The 17919-nt window shown below is 40.8% G+C and overlaps 1 protein-coding gene across 1 annotated transcript in view; it reads left to right on the top strand.

The window, feature by feature from the left end:
* Positions 1 to 17919, top strand: part of LOC144824267 (contactin-associated protein-like 5) — a 1441011-nt gene that overhangs the window by 118021 nt on the left and 1305071 nt on the right. The window contains exon 3 of the mRNA XM_078683402.1: positions 7748 to 7858. Within this exon, the coding sequence (XP_078539528.1) occupies positions 7748 to 7858 (111 nt within the window). The remainder of the gene's footprint in view (positions 1 to 7747; positions 7859 to 17919) is intronic.

The following is a 17919-nucleotide window of genomic DNA, read 5'->3' on the forward strand; positions in this document are numbered from 1 at the left end:
GGCATGATAACAATCACTTTCATTTAGTCATAGGTATTAAAGTATTTGCCATTGTTGGCGCAGAGAGTGCTATGCATCTCTGGACATGTGTTTCTTGATTATTGTTCTTCTTCAATAGAATATAACACATCGATTTGGGGTGCTTCCCTCACCTAAAACTATTTACATCAGGGGCCATATTATGCATTGTAATTGTTTGCGCAGAGCGCAAACAATCACAAAATGCCCTAATATGATGTATGCGCTGCCCCCAGGGCAGCCGTGAACTTGCGCTGCCCAGGGGCAGTGCATTCATGTGAAAAATCGGAGCAGCTGTTTTCACAGTGCAGGAGGCACCCACCTGCACTTTTACAGGGTAATAAAGACCCCCCTGCAGGCAGGTGCAGTCAGTGACTGCGCCCACCTGTAAGGGGATGTCTGGGGGGGTCCCATGGGAACCCTTTACCCGCCCTAGAGGGCTGCACCCAGTGTGGGTGCAGAGTCAAAGGAATTCCATCATTTGCATGGGGCACACCCCTATACAAATGAGGGAACACCCTCCGAAGATAGCGCTAGGGCTTTAAGTGCACAAGCACTATTGGTATTATAGAATGAGACACACAGGTGTCTGTGCCCTCTTCCATAATACCAAAGTGCCCCGGTGGTACGCAAAGTGGCCGCAAACGCCCGTTGCGCCTCCGGGGCACTTATTGAAATACAGTCCCAGACAGTGTTAAAAAAATAGTCATGGCATTTCATGTGTCCAAATTCACCAGTCAACGTTTCACTTCTTCTGCAGAAATCCTGATCCAAAATCAAACTGTATTTATACCATAAATTCTTGTGTAACCCCATGGTCTTTCAATGCTGAAGCACCTTGTTATGTAAACAGCCTGGACATATATAGCCTGGAAATACTGCTTGTCTCAATGATGATATGTAACGAAATCATGAAAAAAGTCACCTCCTCCTTTTTGATTGCTAAACAATTAGGGCCAGATTACTAGTTTGTTAGTCAGACCGACGGACCACCATAGAGGTGGTCAGAGAAACGGTGCCAAGCCAGCGGCTTCCTAACCACTTTAGTATAACAAAACTGTTGGGCTGGCAGTGTTGTGTTAGGAGGCATTGGCTGTGTCATGCTTCGGCTCAGAGACAGTCTGAAGTATATATTGCCACCATGGCAGTGCCACTTGCACGTCGGTACACTGTGTGCCACACACCATGATATTCATAGCACACAATGCACGCATGACAGTGCCAGCAGAGGGGGGCAAAACAAGTGCCTCCATGCACACACCCCATGAGTTAAAACGCACTGGGGCCCTGTTTGGGGCCCCTCTACCTGCCTTTCTGCTGACATTTTCATGGCAGGGGTCCCCACCATGAAAAGGTCAGCAGAAAGGCAGGTCGTAATCTGACCACAGCTTTCCTCACTGCCTCACCGGCGGTATCCAGGATCCCTCCTGTGGCGACAGTCCTTTGTCGGGCTGGTGGCAGTACCCTGCCACCACGGGTACTGTGGTCTTGGGACCAACGCACTCGTAATCATGTCCTTATCGTTTGGAAAAATAGGCAAAGACTTCAGGTTATCTACACAAAATACTATAAATGCCAAAACCTGCATGGGCTTCAACAGCAACTTCACCTTGTTCACAGCAAGCCCCAAGTTTGACAGTAAATTTAAAATCATAACCAAATACTCCTCCGATATTTCCATATGATTAGATTTCCAAAATATATTACTTAAATAGCTAACTAAGACAACTTTGTAAAACACATAGATGTTGATGAGGAACCAAAGCTTGCATCTTCCCAACAACAAAGAAGAATTTACTTTGCCTAAGACAAAAGGCTCTCTGCACCTAGTATTGTAATAGATTCTTATCAACTGGAATCTCCCTTGATGTTGCCTTACTGGCCATGTAAAATTTCAAATTAATGGCCCTACCGTATCTAACACGTTTTCCTTCATAGACTTTAAGATCCAAACACTTACATAGATTATTTGTGGTCAACATGAGGGATATTGCAGGCTTTCTTGCCCCTGTCTGAAAGTGAACATTAACATTTTTGCACATTTCTTTTATCTATGTTCAGAGTTATTAATATACTGTGCCGGATTAGATATCGTCCTCCAAATATTTAGCATTGGATAACAGGTTTTTAAAAAGGCCCCCGACTTTTGGGCATCCGTCCTCACTCCTCTTTACAACCATTCCTTAACGACAGCAATAACCCCCGACTCATGGAGGGGCTCCATATTAGTCCCAATTTTTAAAATGGGAGATCCTTTAAAGCCATCAATGCTTCCTTGCGCCCATCCTTTTTAACCTGTATACGGCAGATTTTCGGGATGCCTTGACAGGCGCCAGCCTAGTAGCACCAAGATTAGGCAGCATGAGGATGCCGGTCCTACAATATGCCGACGACACAGCCATAATGGACCACAAAAGGGTGGGCCTAGAGAGAGCCCTAAATGCGTTGAATCAATTTAACAAAGATAACAACCTTCTAGTAAACCAAGGGAAAACTTAAGTCGTCGTTTTTGGGAGCTATCATCTGAAAAAGAAAGCACAGTGGCGAATGGGAGATCTGCAGCTCAGTACAGTGGCAGAGTATAACTACCTAGGGGTTTGGTTTACGGAACGGGCCAAGGCAAATGTCCATCTGAAACAGCAGTCGTCCAAGGCCAATAAGGTGATATTCCGTTTAAAGCAACTGAGCTTACATCTGATAAGCCCCACGGCCGGACCAATATTAACTGCCTTAAAAGCAAAATTGCTGCCAGCCATTAGCTATGGCCACCAGGCTTTTCCGGGGTTGCAGGATGCCCTTCTCACCACAATCCAAGCCAAAGCATTTAAATAAGTCTTTTCCATCCCAAGGTCAGCAAGGAAGTCAAGACTAAGATTGGAGCTAGGCCTGGCAAGGCCAGACTTGATGTGCCAAGGGGAGATTATAAAATCATACTTAAGGATTATAAGGGCCCCAACAAACTCCCTAAGATACCAATTGAGAGCCATCTTTGAAGGGCCAAGATCAGCATGGCACACCAGTCTTGGCAAAGCACTCAAGATTTTAAAGATCAAGGAAAAGAGCATACCACTGCCAGAAATCCCACTAAATGCATGGAAAAAAGCCATAAACAGACAAGTTCTCAAAATCTCATTCAAACTGGACCTTAAATCCCTTCGCTATAGCCCCCACCTAGACCCGCTGAATAGTTCCTACACGGTAGGCAAGGCACAACCCTACCTGAATGAGGCCCTGACACCACAAGCCAGAACTAAAGTCCTCTCTATGAGACTTTGTACTCTAGGAATCACTGAATTTAACCCCACATGGGCTCGCAATGGGGAAAATACAAGCTGCAGACTGGGCCCCTACACGAGAGAATCCTGGCTTCACCTTTTATGCTGCTGCCCCTCCCTCACGAACGAACGCCGTCGACTTCTCCTCCCAGTCTGCATCATCAAGGGAATCAAGACATGCCGCGAAGCATCAGCCTTGTGCTTTTCTAGAATAACCACGATGACCTTGGCGAGTCTTGGGAAATTCATTCATCTGATTGGAATGGCTTTAAAGGCAGCAAACGATCACAAACAAACCAGGTCCACCAGCGTGGTACAATAAGGGGGTCAAGGCAGCCTCCCCTCAAATGAGGGAAGAGCCATGATTCTGTCCACTCGCCCTACAGAAATCGCACCACATCAATATCTCGAAGCGGAAGGGATAAAGAGAACGATCCACAGACTGCCGTAGGAGAAAACCACCAAGGCCTACGCAGCTGTCTAAGAAATTTGGTGCAAGGACTTATGATAAAGACCCGGTGCTGACGGTCCGAGTGGGTGCAGCGGAGCAGGGATATAATACTTGAACAAAAAACTTTTTAACCAGCAGTCTTTTAAGTTTTAATGTGATTATTGTTTTACTCACCAGTTTTATCCTTTCTTACTGTAATGATTTTAATTAATTGAACAGTTAATAAATTCATTGTCATTCAGTGTCATTGGATAATGGATTCTTGAGGGTCAAATGTCCCTTTATCTAGGGAACTACAATTTGCAACTCAGATAAATGCATTTAACTTATCACCAACATGAATGTCATCAGGAACAAAACTTCCATCTTAATTTAGAAAGAAGATATGATCCCCATGCTCCAATTCAGCATCTTATTGATAAAACTCCTGTTTTTGAGCCTCTGGACTAGAGAGTCCAGCACTGGAGATACCTTGCCTTCTTTTCTTCTCCTATTTGAATTGTGGTTCATTACCAAATGCTGTTGTCTGTAAGTAATTTACCATCATCTTATTTACATTGTTCTTCAGGAAGGCTCCTCTTATTTCACTCTAACATTGTCCACATTTCTCTTCTTTTGAGGCGTCTTAATCATTTTTCTTTAGCATCCAATTTTTACTGTTTTCCTTTTCACATTTAAAACCCTGAAAAGCTACTTTAAAGGATGCCTTCTTTTATGGGGAAAATAATTCCCCAAGCTTCTCTTTGTCAGAAATGGATGGATCTCCCATTTACGGAAGCCACTGCACTAAAAGATACAATGAAATTCAAACCAGGCGAGCAACCGAACAGTACACTAATTGCGCTGAGTAAGGAGGAAAACGAAACCTCGGTCGTCTCAAAATGCCAAAATAAAGTCAAAACACACTGAAAAATAGCTTCCTCATTTCTCACTTTTTTTTGTTCCAGAAATTAGGATGCAACTTTTCCCAAGCCAAATAATGACCCACAGGCAGTGGGGAGATTTGTTTGATACCCCTTACTTTCCCGTATGCGCAATGCAACACCTAGAGTAACAAAAAAAGAAGGTTGGTGAGATTGCTGTGGTATGTAGTGGAAGACATGCTCTCTTGCCTATGTGCCTGCTACAATTGCAGCCTACACAAGTAAATACAGAAGGAACGTGCGAACACGGGCTTTCTACTGGGCTGGCTGCTTGTTTCATTGTGCCTGCAACACCAACACACAACATAATGAGGATTGCCGACAAGTAAGACTGTTGTCAGCAAGAAATTTGCATTATGTGTTTAAAAGCATTATATTAATACTAGATAGCCATAAAATGCCAACCAATAAATGTACACTTTATGAAGTGTTTCAAATTTAAAAAATGGAAAACAAACAATGATGAAAATTCTGTATTATATAAGGAAAAACAGTAATTTCTGTCAAAGAAACACTAAGTGAAACAACCAAAACAAACAAACAAACTCAATTAACATAAGCATTTAAAGACAGATGCAACAGTGAGAAAAGCATTTCAAGAGAAGTTGTACAATGGTGTTGATGCTGTTTTATTTAACTCTCAAGTTTTATCCAGTTGTTTAAGGAGCTTAATAAAATAATATGTAGTTAAGACAGGCCTGCCTCCTTGACCCTAAATTATCATTTGTAAGGTTTCATAGGTCAGAGACAATATGTATGTTCAAGATCTCAAGATCCCGGTCTGCAGACACGTTTCTCCTTTCAAACTTTAAAAAGTGCTAGTATTTACTCTTTTAGAGGGGTTTCAAGGAACCCATCCTATCAGCATTTATGCTCCGTTTTGAGGTCAAGCATTCAAGACCTCGTGTATGTACTTTAGTATATACACATATATGTAGTACTTTGTGGGCTCTGAAGATCAGCCCTAGGACTTGTCTGCTTCCGCTTACGGACTTTTTTTTCTGTTCAACTGCCTCTATTTAGCTGTCTTGATAGAAAAAGACCAGTAATGGTCAGTAAAATACCAAAACTGCTTTCTGCTTTTTCAACTCCCTCTATTTAACTGTCTTGAGAGAAAACGGCCAGTAGAGGTCAGTAAAATAACAGAATTGCTTTCTGCTGAGGGACTTTCTTTTTTTTTTTGGCAACTGCCTCTATTTAACTTCCTTGATAGAAAACGTCCAGCAGAGGTCAGTAAAATACCAGAATCACTTTATCGTTCTCTAGATTCCATTCCATAGAATTTGTCTTCCACAAGCACCCGTAGACAATTTTTTTTTTTCAAATCTTATATTGTCAGTGATATGACCACCAAAGGCCCTGATTTTATATTAAAAAAACAGAGCTTTGGACTATACCATTTCCCGCTGAAAGGCAATATTTCTCTCCATGTGTTCCCATACTAGGCGTGTCACGCAGTTTGGTGCTTATTTTTCCCCCATTTTAAAGAAGAATGTCTGACGTTACAACGCATACATTTACAATGAATGCCTTTACAACTCAGTTCTTACATCGCAACATTCTTTACAACGCATTCTTTTACATAGAATACCATTACATCACATTTTGAGAAACTACCTTTACAACACATTCCATTACATCGCATTATACCTTGACAATGCATACCATTACAATGCATACCATTACATTACATTTCAGGTAAGTGTTGGATAGTATAGGGGTAATAATTACTATTCTAACTCCAGTGAGTGCAACAGTATGGTAAGTGTTGGATAGTGTAGGGGTAGAAATTACTATTCCATCTCCAGTGAATGCAACAGTAGGGTAAGTGTTGGATAGTGTAGGGGTAAAAATGACTATAGTAACTCCAGTGAGTGCAACAGTAGGGTAAGTGTCGGATAGGGTAAGGGTACTATGCATTGTAATGGTATGCGTTGTAATGACTTGCGATGTAATGCCTGCGTTGTAGTGACATACAATGTAATGGCTGCGTTGTTATGACGTGCAATGTAAAGGATGTTGCGATGTACTGACTGCTATGTAAAGGTAGTGAGATGTAATGACTGCATTGTAAAGGTTTTTTCCCGTTAAAGAACAGTAAATGTTTCAGCACCCAGGCTAACGTACTGCATAGCTAAATACATATAAAGTCCCAAATGCTAGAGATGTTTTAAGGCATGGGCAAAGTGAGCTCTGGCCCAGGCCCTAGCCTATCAGGCCCCCTGATAGATAGGGCTCTGTTCTCCAAGCAATCCCATGGCCTTGAATGATTATTAACCATATTGTTATAAATACTATTTTCCTTTAATTTGTTTTTAATACAAGTTATGTGTGGGAGGCTATTAGAGACATTTTGCAAACAAATGTTTGTTTGCTTTTCAACACCATGCAACATCCTTAACCCCTTCCATGCGGATGACAAAGCCAGCTCGTCATGGGCGTTACCTGCGCTACGCGGATGACGAGCTGGCTTTGTCACAAACCGCGCGATTTTTAAATTTCAGCGCACAGCGGGAAAACCCGCTAGCGCGGTAGCGGTTAAAAAAGTTCAATTTAGATCAAAACAGGACCTCACACATGAGAAATGGCAGTGGGTCGCAGAGAAGATTTGCAATAATATTAGTGAGCCTCTATTAGTATCTAAAATACACATCATTATCCCAGTATATTATTGGAAACTCATTTAGTCTTTTGACTAATGTGCAGTGTCGGTGGCCTGGCCAAAGAGGGCATGAAAAATCTGAAATTGGATTATACATTCAAAGCTGTTGCGAACAGGGGCACCCAAAACACGTTTGACCCATGGCCCCCAAAATCCTTAAGATGTCCCTGCTTCAGGACAGGCATGGTAATGGTTTGCTTGGGACCAGAAGAATGCCATGTATTCAGTAACGTAGCACCATTGCTCTGCTCAGCTTCTTCCTTTTTGTTGCCAGGACTGCTCACTGATAATAAACCCAGGGCCAGAGAAAGACATTTCTTGTTTGTCTTTGGAAAGTGGGAGATTCAATTAGTGTTGTATTGTGCGATAAAAGCGCACGTTTTTCTGACTGTATTTTTGCTTCCTGTCTTGTCCACAGATAATTGCGATGAGCCGCTGGCCTCCTCTCTGCCCCCAGCTGCTTTTGACAGCTCATCGGAGCTATTTGGCTCCTTCAGCACGAGCTTTGCAAAGCTCAACAGAAGAGACGGTAAGCTCTTTGTGTGAGAAGTCTTGTCACTTGTATGAAGGATTTATTGAATGTTTTCTTTAGTTAGAATGGATATGAGTGCATTTGTATATATTTTTGGGAAGATTACTTCAAAATCGTTACTTTTTTGGGAGAGATTACTTTTACACAACCCTCAAAAATGGCAGAGTTTCAAAAAGCGTTTACCATTAATCAGTGCCTGTCAAGCACACCCTTGGAGGTCCATCCTTGAAACAAGCATCTACTAATGAATCCTCACCAGTTTGTAAACATAAAAATTGCGCAGGCAATGTGGGAGCTACACTATCCCACATTGCACTTTATTTTCTTTCTTTATTTATGTCTAGTTAAACCTAGTCACATTTCAGAAGGCATGTTTCGATTTTCTTATAAAGCTTTGTGCATTTAAAATGTGGATTTATAATGAGGCATAATTGTTGCATAAACCACATTCTAACTATTTTCATATTATCCCCAACAAAAATACACATTTCTCAAAACATTGACAGACATTATGCAATCGCAAACAAGCAATGAACACTAAAGGAACGATGCTCAAATGATCTAAATCTTTCTTAAATGTATAAAACTCAATTAATAAACCATGTTATATAAATAACACTTAGCAGATATTGTGTATTATAGTCCTAAATTGCCATCTTGGGTTTTAGGTAATATTTATTATCTACGATCCTTCAGCTTGGAGGAGGACTGAACGTCTGCCACCCTGATGGTCTGTAGTCCATCCTTCTTAGAGATAACTGCTTGCACAGCAGTCATTTCAGTATGCTGAAATGAACAGCCATCACCACGGTTCTCTTCAAGATACAACATGTTTGGTGGACAGCTATTGTTAGTTTTGAAAGCCATCCACCAAACTTTAAAACATTTTTGTATTTCAAAAACAAACTCCCAATGTGGGAATTTGTTACTGAAAAAACAATAATAAATTGTTCCCCACACCCTGTTTATTTTCTTCCAGGGTGTGGGGGACATTACATTTTTTGTGCCTCACCACCTTAAATAAAGTGGGCAGTGTGATGGCTTCACTTGGACAGCCCCTACTCCATGGCCATGGAAGGTAGTTTTCCGTTGATAAAGTACCCTGTTCGCCATACTCTAAATCATGGCCTGAATTTTCTTTGAAAATACATTTTTGATTTGCTCATAGCTTTTGAGTCCATGGATGGATATGCACAAACTTCAGAAAACCTGTAAAACATTTGGGGATGGGGTGTTCATTTACTATTAAACTTGGCACTGTATGTTGAATCTACACAAAAATTGGCAGAAGCTATGAAGGATTAGTTTTTTATTCATATGTCATGTTTTTGGTCAGTGCAAAAAGGAGCGGCACAGTTAATGGGGGTGTCTAAGCATTTTAATTTGCTTATAACTTTGACACTTTTTCATTAAGTTGCGTCAAATGTGGAAAGTAGTTAGCAATTGAAACTCATTGAGGGTTTCATGAAGAACCAATAGCGTTGCAAATTTCAAGGGATAACATTTAAAAATATGTTTGATTTACTAATAACTTTGACACTCTTTTATGTATCTGCATGAAAACTGAGAGGAACTTTGCAAATTGAACCTTCTTTTAATATTTGTAAGGTTGGCATGCCCATCAAGGGTGGGAGGAGGGGGACAATAAAAATTAAAACTTTAGCACTGTTTGACGAATCTACATCCAATTTGTTAGATAATTAGCAAGTTACATGCGGAGCAGGTATTTCAGATTTTGTGCAGCTCTAATGGGAGCTACAGAGGGGGATCTGAATATTTTTGATTTACTAATACCTTTGGCACTGTCTGATGTATTTAAATCAAAGTTGGCAGAGGCAGACCATGTTTAGATTACTTTTGGTTTTGTTCAATTTCGTGGAGGACCACCAGAGAGTAGACATCAATAGAGGGTGAAAGAAGTGTACACATGCTAATAAAATCAGCACTGTTAAGTGAATCAACACACAATTTGTCAGACGTTTAGAAGATTAAGCTTACGACTGTTAATGTAAAAATGTATCCAGGTGTAGAAAAAGATAAACAAGAGGACAGTTTAAGTTTAAGTCATTTATAACATTGACACTGTTTAATTAATTTGAATGTCATTTTGCAGCCAGTAAATTATACGGTGTAAGGATAGGCTAGCCTTGCAACCAACTCCCACTGCACAGGGCAGTTAGTGGGTGGGAACAGGTCACGGCCTAAAGCTGTTCCCAGCACATAATGAGTACATGGCAGGCTGTGTGCAGTCAGTGGGGGTTGGGTAGGCATGGTAGGAGCGTGGTCCTCTAGCTAACCATGCAGTACACAGAAAAAAGCCATACACATTATGTGTTGGTCTGTTATGGCAGGTTGGTTGCGGGGCAGGCCTCCAGACACATATGAGAAAATAGTTTCAATACCTTCACATGCTGCAAAACTGGAAGTATTTACACAAGAGGATACTGCACTAAATTACCAAAATAAGGATGTTCTTTTGTGATAGAAATGATGGTTAGTGCACTTAGAAAGCTAAAACTAGGACACATTTTTCATGAATTCTGGAATATCTTCAATGTCAGAAAAAAAGTCTATTATGCTATGTGAAACATGTACTTTCAACACCAAAAAGATAAATAGTTACCAAGTTTTTTACTGTAGTTTCACCACAGTGTTCAAAAGTACAACCAGAGGGCTAACATTCTATATTTACGACAAAACAGTGGTATGCCTGAGGGCGTTATCCTTCTTTCTTTCTTTTTTGATTTTCTTTAGCATTGTATCATGCTTATTAGTGTACCATGGCTATGAAAACCAGACATTCCTAGGAAGTACACAAAACCAACAAACCCATCATAGACTGCTGTTTTGGGAAATAGCCAGGTTTTCATAGTCTTCTGAATTTCAGTAATTCTGTTTCAGAATCGAGATATTTAGACAGCATATTCCATCTCACTGCTGCAATCAAAAAATATCTTTCTTACTTAAACGTTAGATGGGATTCTGGGGTTGTTAGAGATTCGAAGATCATAGTACACTGAAGGGGTAAGATTGATTAAAACAATGAAAGAGTTGTGAACTGGTGGGAGAATAAAAGGCTTTGTAAACTAGATAGAGGGATTTAAAGAGATCACGCTCCTTCACTGGCAACCAATGTAGGAAAGCAAGAACAGGAGAAATATGTTCCTTACAGTTGATTCTGCTATCGCAGATAAAATATTCAAGAGCTGGGTTGGCCATACGATATCCTCTTCAGCTGGACTGACACAGAGAGGAACATGTATTTTGATAGGAAAACATCTAGGTTTCACTCTGGTAGGTACAGTCACAGACAGTCACAGACCCCAGTGGTAGATGGGCCGTCGCTCTTGGTAAATTAAACAATGTAAACATAATTCTTGCTACAATTTACGCCTCTATTTTAGATGATTCTCTGCCAATTCTAGAGTTAAAGAACGCTATAACAGGCCTTCCTGGGTTAATAGTATGGGGGGGCGATTTTAATTTTTTGCAAAATACTGTATTGGACTCGTCCAAAAAAGATCGCCGTCAGAATAAACCCCAATCTGCTTTGGCGATTCAAAGTTGTAAACTAGACCTTCACATCATGGATTATTGGCGAGTCAACAATCCCCTCAAACGAGAATATTCATGTTTTTCGGCGAAGTACATTTCTGCTTCAAGATTAGATTTCTTTCTAACCACCCATGAGCTAGAGCTACATAACTATGTTCATTTATCTAATGCCTTTTCGGATCATGCGGCAGTTTCCATGGAGGTAAAACTGGGACCGCAAGACATAAGCCCTATAAAACAATGTTTTTTAATAAATCTAACCTCCTGGATCCTCAATGGTGTGTAGAAATTGAAGAATTCTTTGCACAAAATAGAGGCACTGCCACGTTGAGCACGATTTGGGATGCATTTAAGGGCACTTTATGGGGGTTAATTACATCTAAAGATATACCAAAGTACAAGGCGAGAAAGGAGGAGAAATGTAGATTACAATCTGATCTCATAGAGGCAACCCAAGAACACTACTGGGTTAGATCAACATATTCTAGACGAAAACTTTCCGAGGCTAGGTGTAGGATGAGGGATTTCTACTATGCCCTGGGCGAAACTAATAGCAACTTTTACGCTCAGAGGTTGTACGAGGAGAGCGAGTACACAGGGAAGCTCCTGGCCTGGCAAGCCAAAGAAAAACAGGCTCGTAATAGAATAGATCAATTAACCGACCCGATCACTAAAATGCATGCTAAGAACACAACCTCAATTGGTGAGTGGTTTCTAAAACACTATGAGGGGGTCAATGAAGCAACAGAAGAGGCCTCATCTGATTCAATAGGGGAGTTTTTAGCTCAACTTACAATTACCAAACTAGATGATGAGGACAAGAAATCCCTCACTGAGACCTTCTCAGAGTCTGAATTAAATGAGGTGATTGGTTCCCTCCCTGACGGTAAGGCCACCGGAGACGATGGCCTTCCGATTGAATTTTTTAAACAATTTGGAGGAACTCTACGCAAAGAATTTTTAATTTTAGTAAATGATCTACTCCAAGGAGGATCCCCCCGGATTCTTTTCACTCAGCTGTAGTAGTTAGTATTCTAAAAAAAGGAAAGGACAGGGAGAATATAAATTTGTACCGACCTATAAGTCTACTAAACACAGACTATAACATTTTTACAAAGCTTTTAACAAACCGACTGAATAAAATAGTGGGAGGTCTGGTAGTTAATGATCAGTGCGGTTTTATTGCAGGCAGGCACCTCCACACAAATACAAAGTTCTTATTGGAGGCACTAGATTTTTTTAAAACTAATAAAGTGAAGGCCCAAATCTGGTTTTTGGACGCGGAGAAAGCCTTCGATCTAGTGTCCTGGGACTGCCTGTTTGCTATTTTGCACAGTTTTAGTTTCCCGAATGTTTTTATCTCTCTTTTAAAACAACTATATCTGAATTCTAGGGCACAGATTATCATCAACAATTCTAATATTGGGACATGCCAGATTACTAGAGGTACTCGTCAAGGCTGTCCCCTGTCGCCAATACTATTTGCATTATTTATTGAACCCTTGGCTATTGCGATTAGGAATCTACGAACCGATACAGTCCCAGTAGCTGGCATGACTAATATAAAATTGTACGCAGATGATATTGCCCTCTTTCTAGATCCTAACCCCTTAAGTCAAGCGAAAATTCTAAAAATATGCTCTGACTTCCAAAAACTAGGGGGTTACAAAATTAATGTTAACAAGACGGAAATTATTTTAATAAACTGCACTGTAGAAACTTTAATACCAGAATTTAGGCAAATTTACAACCTAACGCCGAAGAGATACCTGGGAATATTTATATCGGACAATTTAGACGACTTGTTTTCACTTAATTATTCACCGCTGCTAAAAAAGGTTGAGTCCCCTTTAGAACGCTGGAATTTATTACCCCTGTCTTTAATGGGTCGAGCAGCACTGATATGAATGTCGATTTTACCTCTTTTTAATTTTTTATTCAATGCAGCACCCTGTGTTATTCATGTCTCCTTCTTAAAAAAAGTGGATGTCCTAATTTCCTCATTTCTCTGGGCCAAAAAGACTCCTAGGCTTGCACTTAGCACCTTATATCTTACATCTGCACAAGGAGGGTTGTCCCTCCCAAATATCAGAGAATATTATTTTGCGTCCTTTGCTCACCACAGTTTTAGGTTTTTCTTTTTAGACACGAATGAGGCAGACAATTTTTTTATGAAGAAGATGCTGCTAGAGGTAAAAATAATTGATCCAATCAGAGTCACTAAAGATCCAAAGAAAATTCGTTACAAGTACCTCCAGTGGATTTTCTGACAGAAAATCCAGTTTTTCAAATTCCACTCTATTCCTAGAATATGTAACACAACGGACTTGAATAACTTTAACCTAGGGGAAGAGGGATGTATGAACAGTAAAATAATTAACCTCTGGAAAGACAATGGTTTTCAGACAATTGAACAGACAGGTGCACCATTCTCATGCCATCCTGAATTGGTCTTTCCTTATGCTTAATCCAATACTCAGGGAGCTATATATAGGAAATCTTTATATTAAGGAAACTATCTCTACAGCGTTGAATAATAAAACTCAAAAAAAGATGAGCATTTTGATTAAAATACTAAAAGAGGACAAGGTGCAGGAATCTTCTAGTAAGATTATTGAGAGGTGGAAAAAGAGGAAGGATATTGAAATCAATCAACAACCATGGGATAAAATAAATAAATTCAATAAAACAATCTTCCGCTGCGCTAACTTTAAACGCATTCAATTCTATAAAAAATGGCTGATTTACAGAACTCCCTCTTATCTCCATAATATCTTCCCCCTAGTTGCCGACAAATGTTTCCGTTGTGAGGAAAAAGGGAATTGGAAACACATTGTCTGGGAATGTACTAAAATCCGGCCACTCTGGAAGGAAATTGAAAAATACCTCTCACTTGAGCTTAAAGCTTCTATAATATTCGATGATCTAGTTCCTGTTCTAGGCTGCTCAGCGACCAACACCCAATATGATGAATTTCTTTTTATAGCCTCCCTAATAGCTAAATCACTGGTTCTGCAGTCCTGGAAAACCAACCAAGTACCGACCTTTCAGGCATGGAAGGCTAAATTACTATGAATCCAGGGCAGGGAAAGAAAATATGTGCTTAGATCAGGGGCGCTCAAGAAATATGAAAAGTTTTGGAGTGTGTTTGATTCGTAAAGCTTATCTTCATAACCACCAGTCTGCTTCTACGTACTTTTAAGCACTTTGCACTTTACAACTCTATTTTGCACTTTATAACTATGTTGTGGATACTTGAATGTCGATTACTTATTTACATTTACATGCCATGTACTGTACTAAATCTTTTACAAATGTAATGTTGATTCTGTTTTTATGAACTCTCAATAAAAATATATTTTAAAAAAACAGTTGATTCTGCTATCCAGTCTGGCTGAATTATTCTGATACATTTGCAATTTACTAATGAAACAAAAAGCAATTATCCTGTTTGCATTGAAGAGGGTTGCCAGGAGCAAGGAGAGCATCACATGCGATGGTCGGTGTGGCATGATGAGCAGAGCGGGTGTAGTAGAAGGGTGAGCTGGAGCTTCACATTGGCAGTCCCCCACGGGCTGTTGATGCTATTGTGTGAAGAGATGGGCTGGTGATGGCTTGTGCTTTTTTGGAGCAATCAGCACAGTTCCTAAGTGAGCGGGACCATTGCTGGTCACGAGGAGCCCAAAAGCTTGATTTCAAGAGCTCGAGAACCACTCCAAGGGTCCAGAACCTGAGAGGCACTATTTGGGGGTCAGGACCTCGCTGAAGATGGGTCCTGGAGCTGATAGCTGATGGGGAACCTTTTATGTCTCTGAGGCTCAGATCAGGAGGCCACAAATCTAACCCTATCAATCACTCTGGCATTCAGGATTCAGGGTTAGCTTGCAGGTCTGGTTCTTCTTCCCCAGGCAAGAGGCACACCATGGCAGCAGCTCCTTCAGAGTAGTAGTCCAGCATGGTGGCAGTCCTTGTAACTGCACAGCAGTCCATTTTCCTGCAAGAGTATCCACAGGTCCAGAGGTGAACTGAAGTGGTGGCAGAGGTCCTTCATTTATACACAGTTGTGCCTTTGAAGTTGGGAAACACTTCTAGAAGCATGGCTTTGAAGTGCACAGATGGCCTGCCGTTCTGGCTTGGGCTCCAGACTAACTGCAGGAGATATTGAGCCCTTTGTGTGGAGATAGAAATCAGCCTATTCAGGTGTAATTAGGCTGGGCCCAGATCCTTCCACCCATCCTGTCAGTGATGGTTCATCCAGTCCCACATAAGCTCGCTTTGCCTATGGCTGTCTAGGAGCAATATGCAAAGCCCAATTTTCTAAAAGTGTCATTTCCAGAATTGTGAGTTAAAATCTGACTTCACCATAAGATAGAGTTTTAAATTAGGATTCCAGAGACACTCAACATGAACCAGTTATCTCTTCCTATTTAAAAGTTACACTTATGAAATATATTCCAATGTTATTCTACAGGAGAGTTAGTCCTTGTAGTAGTGAAAAATGAATTCAAGATCTTTTCACTACCAGGACATTTAAAACTTAAAAGTACTTGTTTAACATTTTAAAGAAACTACACTCTGTACTCGGGGCTCTCCAGGACATACCATGGGATGACGTACATAATAAAAAAGTTACGTTTAGGCCTGGAAAAAGTTTTAGTTTGCCAATTTAAAAATTCATTTTAAACTGCACACACAGGCTCTGCAGTGGTAGGCCTGAGACACGTTTAAAGGGCTACTTAAGGGCGTGGCACAATCAGTGTTGCGGGTCCAATTATAGCATTTATTTTGCAGGCCCTGGGTACATGTAGTACCACTTTTCTAGGGACTTATAAGTAAATTCAATATGCAATTGGATATAAGCCAATTCTACCAGGTTCTAAGGAGAGAGATTGAATACTTTAGCACTGGTTGGCAGTGGTAAAGTGCTCAGAGTCCTAAAGTCAACAAAAACAAACTCAGCAAAAAGTGGAGGGCAACGCCTATATGTTTGTTGATGGCCCTATAGAAAGGGCCAGGTCCAACTGTATTGTAAATTTGAGGGTTTAAATGTATCATTTTTATTCAAACCTAAGCACAGCAAGGAATGTATTGGTCTTTATAAGAGTTAGGCTTACTATTTTTAGTCTAAACTATGCAATAGTAGGGAAAGTGTTGGACTTTGGAGGGATCAAATGTACTTTTACCATTTGTTTGCTGAAGAACACTAGCACATACTTGTTAGAAATGGGGGTCTCTTGTATACATCCTGTCCAAGTAGAAATCTTTCCATCTAGTCAGGATAAGGGAGTTACACACCTAAATAACCCCTGCTCACCCACTTGATAGCTTGGTACCAGCAGAAAAGCTTATCTCAGAGGCAATGTGTAAATTATTTGTACACATCACACACAGTAACACAGTGAAAACATTACAAATGGACACCACATCATTTTAGAAAAAAAGTATCTTTATTTAAACTAAACACAACCAAAACAACAAAAAACTAACAATCCCAAATCAAAATATGACTTAAGAAAATGTTTCAAGCAATTCTGTCCATAGAAATCCATGAATGCATGATTTTTACCTAAAGTACCTCAATTGCTTCAAAATCCACAAGGCAAAACAGCAGCAGAGGAGGGAAGTTTCAGAAAACACAGCATGAGAATCTGGGATGATGCAAAGATTCCAAGATGATTCTGGTCTGTGGGTGCTGTGTCGGAGATGCGTGCTGCACAGGTGCGATGCGTGGAAATCCAGGATACACTGGAGGCCAATGCGGTAGAGGCAAACAGGTGCTGCGTAGATTTCTTCAGTACCGGTCCCACAATGCGTTCCTTCTTTTAGGCGCACAGTAGGGGCTGCATCAAAGTCAATGCAGTGGTCTCAGACTTTGGAGACTGGTGTGCTGAACTTGGCGCGCAGCCCTTCTCCAGGCTACTGACAGGTGCCGATTTCTTTGGCCGACTGTGCTGTGTCGGTATGGTGTCCCGCACAGCAGTGCTGTTTCTGAAAATACAGCTACAAGAAGGGCGAAGCATTGATTTTGTAGTTTTCTTCCGTTTTTTGTAGTTCTTTGCAGCAGGAACAACCTTTAAGGGCCTAGAACTGGAATTGACATCACAAAGCAGGTCAGAACTCCCAGCAGTGTAGTTAAAAAATACTGCAGGTGAAGTATATGTCGCTGAGACTTTTTAACAAGAGTCAAGCTCTACTTTGAGCCCTTGGAGAAGCTTTTTAAGCAGGTTACCACAACAAGGCAATGGTCCAGTCCTTCTACTGCCTATAGACAGAAGTAGCAACTGTAGGCCAACCCAACAAAGCAGTACAAAAGGGGGCTGGTGATGGACGGAGTCTCTGAACCAATCAAACACTCACACCCAGTCAACAGATCTGGGTTTAATCCATCACGGTTCTTTATCCCACTCTGCCACCCCAGTTCAGACATGGCCATATGCAAATCAGTCTGACCCTGTGCCTCATGGGAACAGTCCACCCCGAACTGCCAAGCCATGCCTTTCCTG

This window comes from Lissotriton helveticus, chromosome 3_1 (genome assembly GCF_964261635.1).
Source record: "Lissotriton helveticus chromosome 3_1, aLisHel1.1, whole genome shotgun sequence".
In the NCBI taxonomy this organism is placed as follows: Eukaryota; Metazoa; Chordata; class Amphibia; order Caudata; family Salamandridae; genus Lissotriton; species Lissotriton helveticus.